The 13865-nt window shown below is 51.3% G+C and overlaps 1 protein-coding gene across 2 annotated transcripts in view; it reads right to left on the bottom strand.

Moving 5' to 3' along the window:
* Positions 1-960: 960 nt before the first annotated feature.
* CCN4 (cellular communication network factor 4) overlaps positions 961-13865 on the bottom strand; it is a 38430-nt gene continuing 25525 nt past the window's right edge. Inside the window, exons 3-5 of one of the 2 annotated variants that reach the window (XM_055314306.1) lie at positions 10689-10949; positions 7003-7196; positions 961-5358 (exon numbers count right to left, since the gene is read on the bottom strand). In XM_055314306.1, the coding sequence (XP_055170281.1) occupies positions 5059-5358; positions 7003-7196; positions 10689-10949 (755 nt within the window). In that variant the 3' untranslated portion in view covers positions 961-5058. The remainder of the gene's footprint in view (positions 5359-7002; positions 7197-10688; positions 10950-13865) is intronic. The other variant, XM_055314307.1, reaches the window with a different exon arrangement.

Genomic DNA, 13865 nt, shown 5'->3' with positions numbered 1-13865 from the left:
AGAAGCAGGGTGTTTAATCAAATTATAGCATGTAGCAAAGACATAAAATAAAAAATTTAAGGGATTAAGTAGCATATGATTAAAGTAAAAAAGCATTCAACTGAACATTGATGACACTTTTTCTTTATATTTGCTGCTGTGAAATAATAATCTAAATAAGTAAAATATACTGACACATATGCAGACTCCAATTTTTACTATACTGCTGCTGATTATCCTCCATTCATAAGGACGCTGAAAATCAACCAGTAATAACTGGTTTTGTTAAGCACTGGCGGTGTGCCAAGCTCTGTTGTAGAATTTTGCACGCCATCTGCATTTTACTCATCCCATCATCACCACCACCAAATAGATATTATCATTTTCTGCAATTCACAGCTGAGGAAATTGAGGCTCTGATGAGTTCAGGGAGGAATTCCAGTAAGGAATAGAGTATAAAAAGATCCACTTGACTCCCAAAGTCAGAGCCGTTTCCATTTTATCCCACAACCTTCCTTACACTCCTCTCTATTCCCACTGTTTCCTAAGGGAGCTGGTAATAGATACCCACCGTATCCATCGCCGGATGCTTATCCAGCCCCTGTCATGTGCCAAACACTCTGCTGGGCCCAGGGCATGCAGTCATATTCCCTGACCTCAAGGTATCCACAGTCTAGCTGGAGACGGAGGAAGGAATTGAATCAGTGGGTGAATGAACCAACAAATGCATGAATGCTAAAGTCTCCATTTTATATTTATGGGCGGTGTCTCCCAGCCTGGACCCACTTGTAGTGCTGATCTTCTGTGAATCCCAGAATTCATACTTCTGAGCTCATCTCCACACTCCTAGCTATTTTTATTACCGTACGTAAAATATCTAGGGCCTACTTTCCACCATCTGCACATTGATTGTATGTACTCAACGCCCCATCATTGCGCATCATGACTGAATGTGCGAGAAAATCCACCAAATCCAGGGAGTGATTTTGCTGATGATTTATTGCTTGAAGGAGAAAAGCATAAACAGGGAATCTGAGCAATGAAAATCCTTCACATTGAACAAACATGGTCTGCACCACGCAAATCATGAGAAAAATGAGGGATGTTGTAAAACACGACAGATTGCCCAAGTGCTCTTTTCCCTCTATTGGGAAATTCCAAGACATTCCTTCTTTTGTATTTTTTTAGTCACTTGCAAAAATGGCGGTAGGAATACTTAAATAGGAAGTCACAGTCTGAAAGTAGATATAGACACACACACACACACACACACATACACATACACATACACACACATATACGTATATGTGCAGAGATACACAGTTGACCATTCCAACCATTCATGAGTCCCAGCTGTGCAGGCTTATTGCAGTTACTTTGGATCAAGATAAGTCTTTTAAAAATCAGTGACCTAATTTGATATAATAGAGGCTACATTGCTTCCCCATTATCTCTAACACAGTACAATGTTAATGAAATTATATCAATCATGTCATTCAAATGTGCCTTCTTTGCTCACTCTCTGAATCACTTTGAAATTAACGTTGCAGTTAGTTTATTGTTATTGTTATTGTTTTGTTGTCAGTAAAGCATCTCTTGTACCTTTTGATTGAGGGGGGCATGTTGACTGGGCTTAGTGTCAGGAAAGATGGCTCAGGCGTAAGACTGACCCTGGTTTGCAATCCTGGTCTGCAGTTCACTAGCTGGTAAGACACTGAGCAAATAACCTCACCAAGCCCCAGGGTCTTATCTCTAAAACGGGGAAATGATTATAATGCCATATCTCACAGGCTTGCTATGAGGAATAAATAAGACACAGCAGTGAAGCACCTAGCTCTGGCCTGGCACTCAGTGATGCTGCCGAAATGCTGAGGGTAAAGGTGCAACAAGAAGCAGTGGTTTGGTGAATGCGGGTTTCCTCTCTCTCCCCATCTAAGCCCGCCAGAGAAATTTCACTCTCAGCACTAACGTGAATTTCTTCACCAAAGGTTAACAAATCTTTGGCATATCTTTCCCTCATCTGGGAACATGGAGTTACAGAGGCCTGGAGAGACCATCGATCTCATCTACTCGGTGCCTCTGCCAAGGAGACACTCTGTTGGGGGTCATTCAGGCTCTGCCTGGAGGCCTCCCCAAGAACAAGGCCCAGTGAAGTAAGCTGGGATTTGGGCTCCGACTTGTTTGGGCTCATTTCTGAGCCTCTTTGAATCTCAAAGCTTTCCACATGCGAAATGGGGATGAGAGGCTTATTCACAGTTGTTGTGATGATTAATAAGATGGTTTAAAAGTTAGCAAACAGGATGACACCAATCAATAAAGGGACATTTTTGGGACGCCTGGGTGGCTAAGCAGGTTAAGTGTCTGCCTTTGGCTCAAGGCGTGGTCCCGGGGTCCTGGGATGGAGTCCCATATTGGGCTCCCTGTGAGGACCCTGCTTCTCCCTCTGCCTGTGTCTCTGCCTCTCTCTCTCTGTGTCTCTCATGAGTAAATAAATAAAATCTTTTAAAGAAGTAATAAAGGGACATTTTTGCCTTGTGATTATTATTCTTAACTTTTACAGAAGTAGAGTCACACCACTGCAGAGTGATTGTGGCTGCTAGAAAGATCTTCCTTACATTGGTCCCAAACCGCCTGCCCCTTGACTTCAAAACATGGAGCTAAGACTTCCCCTGCAAAGGACAGGTCCCTTTCTCAAAACGAATACCAACTGGGACCACCCCGGCCCAGTCACTCCTAGGGTAATCCCAGATTCCTCCCACCCGGCTTCCTAGGATCTTGGAAGCTATGCTTCCAAATTGGGATGCAAACTCAGTAAGAACTCAGGAGCTCCTGGGTTTCTGCTGAATATCAAATGCAGTTAGCTGTCATCTGGTCCTCGTCATTTATAGACTTCAGGTAATTTCACTTCTAGGAAATCTAACATAGATCCACACACGGGCTTATAGGAGAGCCTATTCTTGGGCTGAATGCTCTTTACACAGGAATTTTTTTTCAATGAAAATATACATTTCTTTAAATATTAAATGTCTCATTCCCTATGGCACTTGGCTGATGAGAATTAGATTGGCACCTATCTTTGGAAGAAGAGCACCTCTGAGTAAAAGTAGGAAACCATACACAGCTTCTTTTATTCATCAAACACATGTTGAGCACCACTGTATGCCTTGTTCTGGGCCAGACACATGGGAGGATATAGTCAGGAGGGCACATTTCCAGTCCTCTTGTCCTATTCTAGAATCCCTTTGCACACCACACAGAATTCCCCCAGGAAGAGCCTGAGCATCCCTCATCTGCAGCGTTGGGTAGACAAAAATCATCTTTTAAATGCACGATGAGAGCTGCTTCTGATTTGAGGGAGGGGAGGATCCACAGGAGATTCGTGGGTTTTTGTCTAACCCATATATTTCTGGATGCTGGGGCACGTAAATTATCTGAAAGTCAGATCCTCTTCTCTTGGGAAAGGAGCCAGAGACACAGTAAAAAGGGTGACAAACAAGAGTGGGAAGTCAGTTGTGCGACATTATTTTCCTGCTTGACACGTTTGGAAGCTCTAAGAGTAGGGACCATACAGTGGGTTAGAAAGTCAGCCCAACTTGGGTTAGAATCCCCACTTGCCCGGTCACCAGCCGAGTGGCTTTGGTCAAGGCTCCATACTGCTCTGAGCTTCCATCGCACATTTGTAAGAACAGAAGTAATAACAGGTGCTTTTCAACATGATTGCAACGTTTCTCCATGAGCTAATGCATGTAAAGTACTGAGAATGATGTCTGGTACACAAAAGGTACTAAATAAAAGAATTACAACAGTAAATATTTATATGCTACTAATAAGATAAATAATAGCCTCATTTCCACTCATCACAACTTTCTGTTCCTTTTAGGCTCCAACCCCTTTTGTCTTTTAATCCTGTTAAATATGTTTCTGTTTCTAAACAACTGGTGAACCTCTGTCTTCACACCAGAACTGGGTCGACTGGGTCGACAGACCTGAAGTCTGTAGAAAGGGTCCGAGGTGTCCTGGGCCTGGGATGTGACCCGACCCTGCTGCCCCAGGGTGATGCCGAGTGGATCCACTTCTTGGTTTGACACACATACAACCTGCAACCTGGTTCGTTATTTCAAGTGGGTCTGGCCCGACAACAGCTGGGTCTCCAAAGGCTCTGCGAGAGCAGAGGAATGTCCCTGGATGCCATGCTCCGGGGTCAGAGGGACCATCCTAGGGTCTTCACCAACTCCCACGAACCCCCAAGCAGGGGAAGGATCTGGATGAGCGGCAGAGCTGGCCAGTGGCCGGGTGTCCTGTAGGCCAGCAGCAGACCCATGCTAGGGTCCCTCACTTCTTCTGAAATTTGGCTGACCCTGCTCTGACCCTGGAGTATTGACAGGAAGCTTTTCCCACGAATAAGAATGAAAGTTATCAAATTGCATTTGTGAGCGGAACAAACTCAATTTGTGCCTTTTATAGTACAGGGATGAACCACGAAGCCTGGGCTAATGAACACAATTTTCTACCAAAAATCAAAACTAGGCAACCATTCACCTCACTTGGCAAGTATTTGGTGACCTTAGGGTGCATAGATCCTTGGAATCAGAGATGCTTGGGTGTGCTGTGGTCAGAACTGTCAATTAGCATGTCCCTTGGCACGGCCCAGACTGTTCCAGTATCCTAGACCCATATGTCCTTCTGAATGGAGCCGAAGAGTCTTGTGGTTTGGCATCTAGAACGAGAATGAGTGATACTAAAGGCCTAGCTGATTCTGCTCCTCGGGACTCAGGTGACATCCAGCAGGATTTCCAGTGACTTGGACAGGCGTGGGTTTTGTCCAGAGCAGCTGGAGACAAGCACTTTCTCCGGAGCATATGCAGAATGCTGCTAAGGTGGGGCCTCATAGTCTGGGCCCCAGCAGCACCGTAATGAGTCATTCGGGGGGGTTGGAGACAGGACAGGGGGCCAAGGATCTGGATCAGAATGGTTAGAAGTCAGTGTAAAGTGGACAGAGAAGGCTCAGCAGTGGGCCTCGGAGGACTGGCTGCTTTGCAAACGCTGGGCCAGGCCCCACGCCCTGTGTTTTGTGCCTGCCTAATCGGCAATTTCTGAGAAGTCAGGGTAGGATTCTAGGTCAGCAAAGATATCGTTGGGATTCCTACAACTCAGGTTGCAAAAGCAAGCATTAATCCACAGGATCTGGCGGGAGAAGCCAGGCCCATCGGGACACTGGAAGGAGACATCGATGGTCTTGGACTTGTAGGGGATGCAGCACCTGTCGTCCACGCAGACCCCGCAGTACTTTGGCCGGTAGGAGCGCGTGCTGCTGCAGCCGGCGAGGGTGAAGTTCATGGGTGCCTCTGGCTGGTACACGGCCAAACACTTCTTCCCTTCCTGCGGGAGAGGAGGTTTCAGTTTGGATGCTCAGAGGGTGAACAGCCACCTCCCCTCCCTCCAAGCCCTCAATTCTCCCTTTGCACTCACCATGCGAGACCACCCCAACTTTCCTTCAGGGCGGCAGCATCTTCAAGCTTGGAGGGAGCTCCCCAAACATGGTGCTCCCCAGCCACACTACGGAGGAGTAATTGTGGACCTCACAGGGCACTGCCCTGCCTAGGTGGTTCCTCGCACCCCGCAATGTCCTCTTGCCTACATTTTCTGCCTTGACAATGCCCGGGCCTCTGTCCCAGTCTTACCAACACAGATGCATGGGTGGCTTCTCCAGTCCACCAAGCGTCCCAGCTAGTGAGTGGCACAGCCATGATGGGGCTCCATGATTGGGAGATGTGCCTTCCCTAACCTGCTCCTCCTTCTCCACCTCCCCTCACCCCAAAACCTCTCACACTCACCCTCCTCATGCAACTTGTTCAATCAGAGTGCATTCTGTAGAGCTAGCTCTGTCTCTCCAGGAGGATACAGGCCCGTCAAGAGCAAGGCCCTTTCTGCAACTCTACAGTCTTTCTGTGCCTGGTACACAGTAGGCACTCACTAAACCCATTGCTCAAATGGCTCTACTATGTACTGGTGCCACCAGCACTGGGGGTAGAGCAGATCCAGGCTACATGGGGGCCTGAGGCTCAAACAGGTTGAGGAGCCAGCTCAGGTTCATGAAAACAAACCCAACATTGGAGTGGGAAGCATAGGCCAACAGCCAGGACTTGAGTTGGCTTTGAGGTAGACCCACATCTACCTCGGGTGTCCCGGGCATTCACCCGGCTTAGGACCCTTTTGCTCCTATTTCTCCCACTGCTGGGGACTTTTCCATCCACGCTCTCACATCCGCACCAAGCACCAAGAGGGCCAGCACAGCAGAGGTCACTGATCAGAGGGGGAGCCGAAGAGAGAAGGGAAGAAGGAGAAGGAGGAGGTGGAAGGATCCAGTTGGCTGGGACAGAGATACTCGAAGAAGGGGCAGGGGACAGCAAGTGAGGAGGACTCGTGGGAAGCTGAGATGTCTTGTCTACCAGGCACCCCTCTCCTCAGCAACCCCAAGAAACCATCAGTGCTCCAAAAATGGAGTCAGCACTGAGTTTGTCTTTTCTTTTCTGTGCAAAGCATATGACCGGTCCTGAGACAGAAGCAAGGGGGCCTTGAGACAGGCAACTCGGACCCATTTCTGACTATGATATGCTGGATCCTCTGTTTTATGGCCTTGGACTCTCCGAAGTCGGAGGAGATGTCTGAGACCCAACCCACGTTTTACCGATGGGGGGCCTGGGGCTCAGAGATGTGGAGATTGGCCACTGTCCTGTGCAGTCAGTGGCAGTTGGGCTTTTGACCCCAGCTGTCCTGAGCCCTGTTTAGAGCTCCCCGACTGACCAGCGCATCTGTGACCTCTGTACCTGTGGGTGTGGATGGGGACAGGAGCAGACGGGGGTGACAGTTGGCGGGGGGGGGGTCCCTCAGCATCACCACAGGAGAGCACTTCGTCCCATTTTACAAATGGCCCCAACGGGGACATTCAGGGACCAGGTTTCAAGCTGGGCCTGTCCGTCGGTAAGTCCAACATGCCTACCCCACCCCGGAAGGCGGACCGACCTTGATGTGTAGACGGATGTCCACGTCACAGGGCCGCAGGTTGCAGAGGCGGCTCTCTTGCTCAGGCCAGCACCGGCTGTTGGCGTTGGAGATACGCGTAGAGACCCCCAGGCCGCAGGTGGTGGAGCAGGGGCTCCAGGGGCTCGTGTAGGCGATGCAGTTCCTGTGCCAGGGCTCCACCTCACCTGTGGCCGCTGTGGATCGGGACCAGACTCCCCGTGAGTTTCCAGCCATTGTCAGCCACTCTCTTCCCCACCTTCAGCACACACAGGGTCAGGGATCCTGAAGCCCCAAGAGGAGGCAGGTGGGCTGTCCCCATCCCCAAAAGGGCAGGTTAGCTTCTAAGCAGCATGGGTTCCCCAGGGAGAGGAGGCCTCTACTTCTCCAGAGGAAAGACCATCTTTACAGAGAGGTGGACCTGAGTGCAAATCCTGCTCGACCACCTATAAGCTGTATGGTTCCAGATAACTCCCTCCTGGGCCTCAGTGTCCTTGCTGGAATGAAACATCTGTCTTCCACGGCTGGTGTGACAATGAAAGGACCTGTTTATTGAGTATATAACAGGCATCTGCAAAGGTGCTGGGATTTGAAGAGGGGAAGGTACTGTCCCTGCCCCTGTAGAGCTCAAGTTTATTTGGAGAAAATCCGAGGGAGTGTCTATATTCTAGTAACTGATACCTAACCTGGGTGATGCTGAGGGCTTGATGGTTAAGGACACACACAGGCTTTAGGGTCATGTCGCCTGGGCTCAACTCTGAGCACCACCATTTAGTAGTTGGGCAACTTCCAATGGCCCCCAGCTCCATGCCTCAGTCTTCCCACCTGCAAGGGGGGTTGGCAAGAGCATCTCCCTCTGAGGGCTGTGGATGGAAGAGATGGGTTCACGCACATGAAAGCCACAAGCCATCCCTGGTGCTTAGTAAGTTCTCGGGCCTTGCATGGTTTCTTGACCGTCAACTAAGCACCAAGTCTTGGATGGTTCTATTACTAGACATGTCCCAGCTTCTAGAATGTGGTGAGTGCTCAAGTATTCTCTGAGTAATGGAAACATGGATGGAGCTACAGACAGAAGCAGGTAAAAAGCCAGTAAGACAAGGGACAGATCCCACAGAAAGATGGCACAAGACACCTAAGGGAAGGATCCGAACAGGACACCAGGCCTACCCTGACACACATGCACACATGCATGCAGGCAGGCAGGCCGGCAGGCGCACCTGGGAGACAGAGAAAGGAAGAGGGGGAGAGGAGGAGAAACAGATGGTAGGGCATGGGAGAAGGAAGGGGGGGCAGGGAAGTAATGGGGGAGGGGCAGAGAGGAGGAAAGAGTAAAGTAGGAAAGAAGAGACACCTAATAGAATCCAAAGGAAGACGGAAGGGGATGGGTCAGCGCTGGATCGCCTACGCCCCCAAGTTAGCAGGTGTGCAGGGAACAGGGGTGGATGAAGGCCAAAATGAGTGGGTGGGAGAGGGGAGCTCTGAGAGACAGGAGAAAACAGGGCAGAGGAGAGTGGGGCTGGGATGAACTGGGGGGAGGGGTGTGAGGGTGGAGGAGGGAGGGATTTGCCTAGGAGGATAAAAGGGCTTTGGTTTCTGGGTCGCCCACTCGCAGGTGGGGGCTCTGCTTGTACTGGGTCAGAATGGGGTCACTGGGCCAAGTACAATCTGAGGACAGCCACTGCCCCATCTCCCGTGACCCTCGAGTGGCTTTGCCAGTTGGGGGGTGTGGTGGACCTGCTGCCTTGGGGACAGCTTTCCTTGCCACCCCCTCCGTGGACACGGGATTGCTTCTTCATGGGGCCGGCTCAGCCCCTGGGGGCCACCCAAGTGCCTCCGGAGAGGCTGTGCACCCCTGAACTGTGGGGAGGGGCAGGACCACCTTCCTCCCTGGCCTGGGCAGACCCACTGCGGACACAGAGCCTGGGGGCAGGTCTCCTTGCACCCCCTCCTTTCCTGAAACACTTCTTCACTTGGCTTCTGCACAACCTCTTTCTCCTGCTGCCATCCTGCCTCTTGGATTCATCTTTCTCAGCTTTTTTCTCTCCCTCACCTTAAATGGTGGTGTCTCCAGGGCCACACTTGTGGCTCTCCTCCCAGTGATCTTGTTCCCCCAGGGCACAAATGGCAACATCTGGAGGTATTTTGGTTTGTTACTACTTGGAGGGCAGGTGCCACTGGCATCTAGTAGGTAAAGGCCAGGGGTGCTGCTAAACACCCCACGATGCACAGGGCAGCCCTCCCCACAGAGTCTTCTCTGGTTTGAGATGTTGCCTATACCAAGGCCGAGAAACACTGCTCTACAGGGTCTCCCTGAGCAATCTCACACACTAACAATTTAAAAAAAAATTACCAGTACCCTTAGAACTCCCAAACTCCATTGCTATCTCTACTCCTTCATGTCCACTTTCCTTCTAGAACTATCCTCATTGCTCCTGGTTTTCCTCTTCTATTCCCCACCTTCTGTCTCTGTTACCCCTCAAATGTTAGCCCTCCCAGAACTCTGTTGCACTCTACCTATCAGGCCATCCTGATAGGCCATCCTACTCACCATCAGCAGCCCCAGGTGCATGACTTCCAGACTTCTCTCTGCCCCACCTCCCCCTCCAATACTGCCCCATTGGATGCTCCTCTGAGTGATGTCAGGGCAGGGCCCCTGACCTCAAACTCAACCTGTTTCAAACAATGCAGATGTCCTTCACCCCCAGGTTGTGCTCCTCTTGTTTTCTCTCCCAGGTCATGATGAGCCCTGGAAATCACTGTCTACCCCTTTCTCTCCTTTACTCTATGCAGTGGATTAATACTATGACCTCAGTTTTACTCCTCATCCAGTGCCTCTAGCATCTGTCCCTTCCTTGCCACCTCCACTGCCACTTCCCTAGATCAGATCCTCATCGGCCCAACTACCCACCCACCTGTCCGTCCATCCATCCGCTTAGCCATCCATTTGCCCACCCATTCATCTGCCCATCCATCCATCCATCCATCCATCCATCCATCCATCCATCTACCAACCATTCATCTGCCCATCCATCATCCATCCATTGATCCATCCATCCATTCACCTGCCCATCCCTATCCACTCATCCATCTATCTGCCCATCCATTCACCTGCCCATCCATCCATCCATCCATCCATCCATCCATCCATCCATCTGCCTATCCATTGATATGACGAGCACTGATTTGGTATCTCCTAAGTGGCTGGTGTTGGGCTACTCCAGTAAGCAGTGGTAAAACAAATGGTCCTGTCCCTGTCCTCCCTTTCCAGGGCTTCGTCTGGCATGGTTTACCTGGCTATAGCCTCACCTGTCCACCTATCCTCCATACTAAGGAGGAAAGCACCTATTCCCTCTCCCACCTTGCACCTTGCTTCCCCTCCTCTGCGACCTGCACATTCACCCTTCCAGCATCTCCCCACCCCTCCCCCACTGCCTAATCCCTTAAATAGGATAACAATGAATCCCATGTATCTGGCTTTGTTCTTTATAAAGCTCTTCCTCATTTTATGTTGGGAAGACCTCATAGAACAGTTGGAGTAGATGGAGAAATAGGGTCCCTTAGGGCAGGTAGCTTTGCCGAGGTCACCAGCTAGTCGGTGGTGGTCTGGGGGTTGGGACTCATCGTATGAGGCAATCACAGAGGGTCAAGGCCCTGCCCTCCCCCCTCTCCACCCCATTCCCCACACCCACCGAGAGCACCAGTGTGGCGCTGTGCTGTCTTGCGTGGCCTCCTGGCATCGTGGTCACACACCCACTGCTGGCAGCAGCGGCCGGGGATGCTCACTCGCCGGGGGCGATGGCACCAGAGGCGTGGAGGGCGCACACGCAGGCACAGGGGTGTGCAGCCCACCGCACCGTCCACGCATGTGCAGTTGTACTTGCAATTGGGCTGGAAGGACTGGCCATTGGTGTAGCGCACCCCGTCCAGAACACAGCCCACGCCGACCACCTCTGCAAACACACGCACCGCTCGGGTCAGGCCCAGGGACACGGTGCCCGCACAGGGACACCTCCCACCTCTGGACCTGGCCCAGACCCTGGGAGCACCCACCGTGGGGGACAGGGGTGCAGGCAGGACCAAGCAGGGCCCAGCCAGTCTCTGGGAGTGTGGGGAGACTTGAGCGTGGGCAGTGTGGGAGTGTGGGGTAGAGCTCAGCCACCACCCATCAAGTGATCCCCAGGCCCAGACTGGCAGGGGTGAGAAGATAAAGCATGTTCAAGCCACTAGTCTTGTCCTACCCCCGGCACATGGCACAGAGCTCAGTACTGACAGATACCTCCAGGGCCATGGTTCTGAGAGGCCCAGCATAAAAGCAATCAGAATACTTAGGAACAAAGATTCCATTCATTTGGTACATATATTTATGGAAGGTTCTAGGCACTGGAGATTCAGTGGTGAACAAGATAGACAAAACTATGCCCTCATGGAGCTTCCATTGTGGGGGGGGGGAGCAGAGGAAAGATGAACAGATCATAGAGTGGTGAAGGATACCAGTGCCAAGGAGAACCACAAAGAGGAGGGGCTGCTGGGAGTGGGGGACAGTTGGTGATTAAGGTGGGCACCTCACCCAGCTGATGCCACTTCAGCCAAGGTGGAAGGAGGTGAGGAGGTCAGCTAGCACTGGTGTTGGGTGGTGGGGAGGGGGATCTTCCAGGAAGAGAGGGGCTGTGGGTGTAAAGGCCCAGGTGGGAGCAGGCCTGGGAAGTTGGGGGGCGATGGGAGATGAGGTGAGAGAGGGCTTCCTTGGTGGCTCAGAGGAAGGCGCAAAGCTGTTGGCACCTAGACCCACAGTGTGGGCTCAACAAGTAACTGTTGATTCAACTATAGGAATCATGCTTCCCTAGAGCATATGACATGCTGCACAGAACAGGGGGTAAGACAGTGTCAGGAGGCCACCTCCTAATGCAGGCGAAAGGTAGCCATGCTTGGAGCCTGGAGAGCCCAGGAACCCTGAGGAGGGCTCAGCTTCTGGGTATGTTTGGAAAGAACGGCTGCCTGATGGGATGTGGGAAGCAGAGGAGAGGAGTCAGGAGCGACTCTTCGTTCTATGACCTGAGCCCTGGCAGGGAAGAGATGGCTGCTCTGTCCTCAAGGGAACTGGTTTTGGGGTGAGTGGCCTCAAGAGGTCTTGAGATCAGGGAGTCACAGGAGGGATCTGAGGCTGCTGGGCCTGACCAGAGCTGGCCCCTGGGTGCCATGTCCTGCCTTGAGGACTGTCTGGAAGCGTAGGCAGAGAGCTCCCAGGCAGCAAGGGTGCCCACCCGAGGAGGGCTAGTTCGGAATCCACAGTCTGCTGATAGCTCCAGCATCTCTCCTGGATTTGCCAGCATTGATAATAATAATCCCAGCATCTAGCAGAAGTGAGGGGTCTCTAAGCACTGTCACTGTCTTTGGTCACCTGACCTGCCGGGTGCCAGACTTCCATGCATTGCTGATTTCATCCTATAGGGAAACACCATCCCATTTTCACATATAGCAAAATTTAGTCTCAGCGAAGTTAAGTCACGTGCCGAAGGCGACATAGCTGGACGCAGAGTCTCAGCCTCTGGGAATGTTGGCATGACCGCTGTTTTTCCTGGGAGGTGATCGTGCAGGGAGGAGGCGCAGAAAGGAAAGGCGCTACCGTTCACTGGCCATCTGATCTTGTGCCAGGCACCATCTGATATGTTATCTCATTCAGTTCTCCCAGTGACTTCACGAGGAGAGTTTTATTTTCCCCATTTGGCAGCAAGGGAGGTCGAGTGATTCATTAGCTCAAGGTCACCCAGCTGGTGAATGATAGAGCTGCACCTCACTCCCAGGGGATCTCACTCCACAGCCCATTTCCTTCCACCAGACACCAGTAAAGGAGGGGAAATTGGAGAAAAACAAACCGAACCAAAACAAAACAAAGCAGAGGAAGCACTGGGTGAATCACTCATCCTTTTGTCGTGAGTCACCCCCTGACCGCGCCCTTGCTCTGGGAAGGTGTGAGCACGCGTGCGTGCATGTGTGTGCGTGTGCATGCTGATGGAGGAGGAGATGAGAGTGTGCTGAAGCCTGGTGCCTCTCTGCCCCTGTGTGGGGGAACTTTGGATGGACAAGGTGGTACTGGGTGCCTGGGAGCTCTTGGGCACAGTGGCACTACATGGGGAGCTTTCAAAAATCCTGGTGCCTGCACTGTGCCCCAGAATATGGGACTGGACCCAGGACTTGGTATTTTTGTTACTATTATTTTTTTTGGCCTTTGATATTTTTTAAAGTTCCCCAGGTGAATATAGTTTGCAGCAGTGACAACCACTGCTTCTGAAACCTACTCCCAGTCTCCTGGGAGTTTGGGGCAAGTGGGGGGAACGGTGGTGGTGCTAGTGGCTCTGAGCAGCCTGGCCATCACAGGCTAGAGTGAGAGTTGGGCATATGATACGCACGATGGCTGGGCCCGCAGCAGAGTCTAACATCCCTTCCTCATTCACTTTCCAACGAATGGAAGGACTGGCTCCTGGTGAAGTTCACCATCTCCAGTCTAATCTCAAACTTCCTCTTACTGAAGGATCTGTAGGAACTCAACTCCTCAGCTCCACCATCCAGATCCTCACTTGCCTCACTCACCTCCCAATGGACTATCAGCTGTGTAGAAGCTATGACAGTGGATCATAGCCTTCTAATAGCCCAACTGTTGCATTGCCACCAATCTATTTATAGTGTGAATGAGTCAGTGGATGGAAGGATGGAAGGATGGATGGATGGATGGATGGATGGATGGATGGATGGTTGGATGGATGGGAGGTAAGCTCTCATCTGTATTAGGCTCCCACATCAGCTTCTTGGCATCCCAACCAAAGAAGTAGGTATTATTTGCCACATTTTCCTTGATGACAAAACTGACA

The sequence above is a fragment of the Nyctereutes procyonoides genome, unplaced genomic scaffold, assembly GCF_905146905.1.
Source record: "Nyctereutes procyonoides isolate TBG_1078 unplaced genomic scaffold, NYPRO_anot_genome, whole genome shotgun sequence".
NCBI classification, from domain to species: domain Eukaryota; kingdom Metazoa; phylum Chordata; class Mammalia; order Carnivora; family Canidae; genus Nyctereutes; species Nyctereutes procyonoides.
Note: the sequence above shows the minus strand (reverse complement) of the source record. Positions and strands in the feature narration are given on the sequence as shown.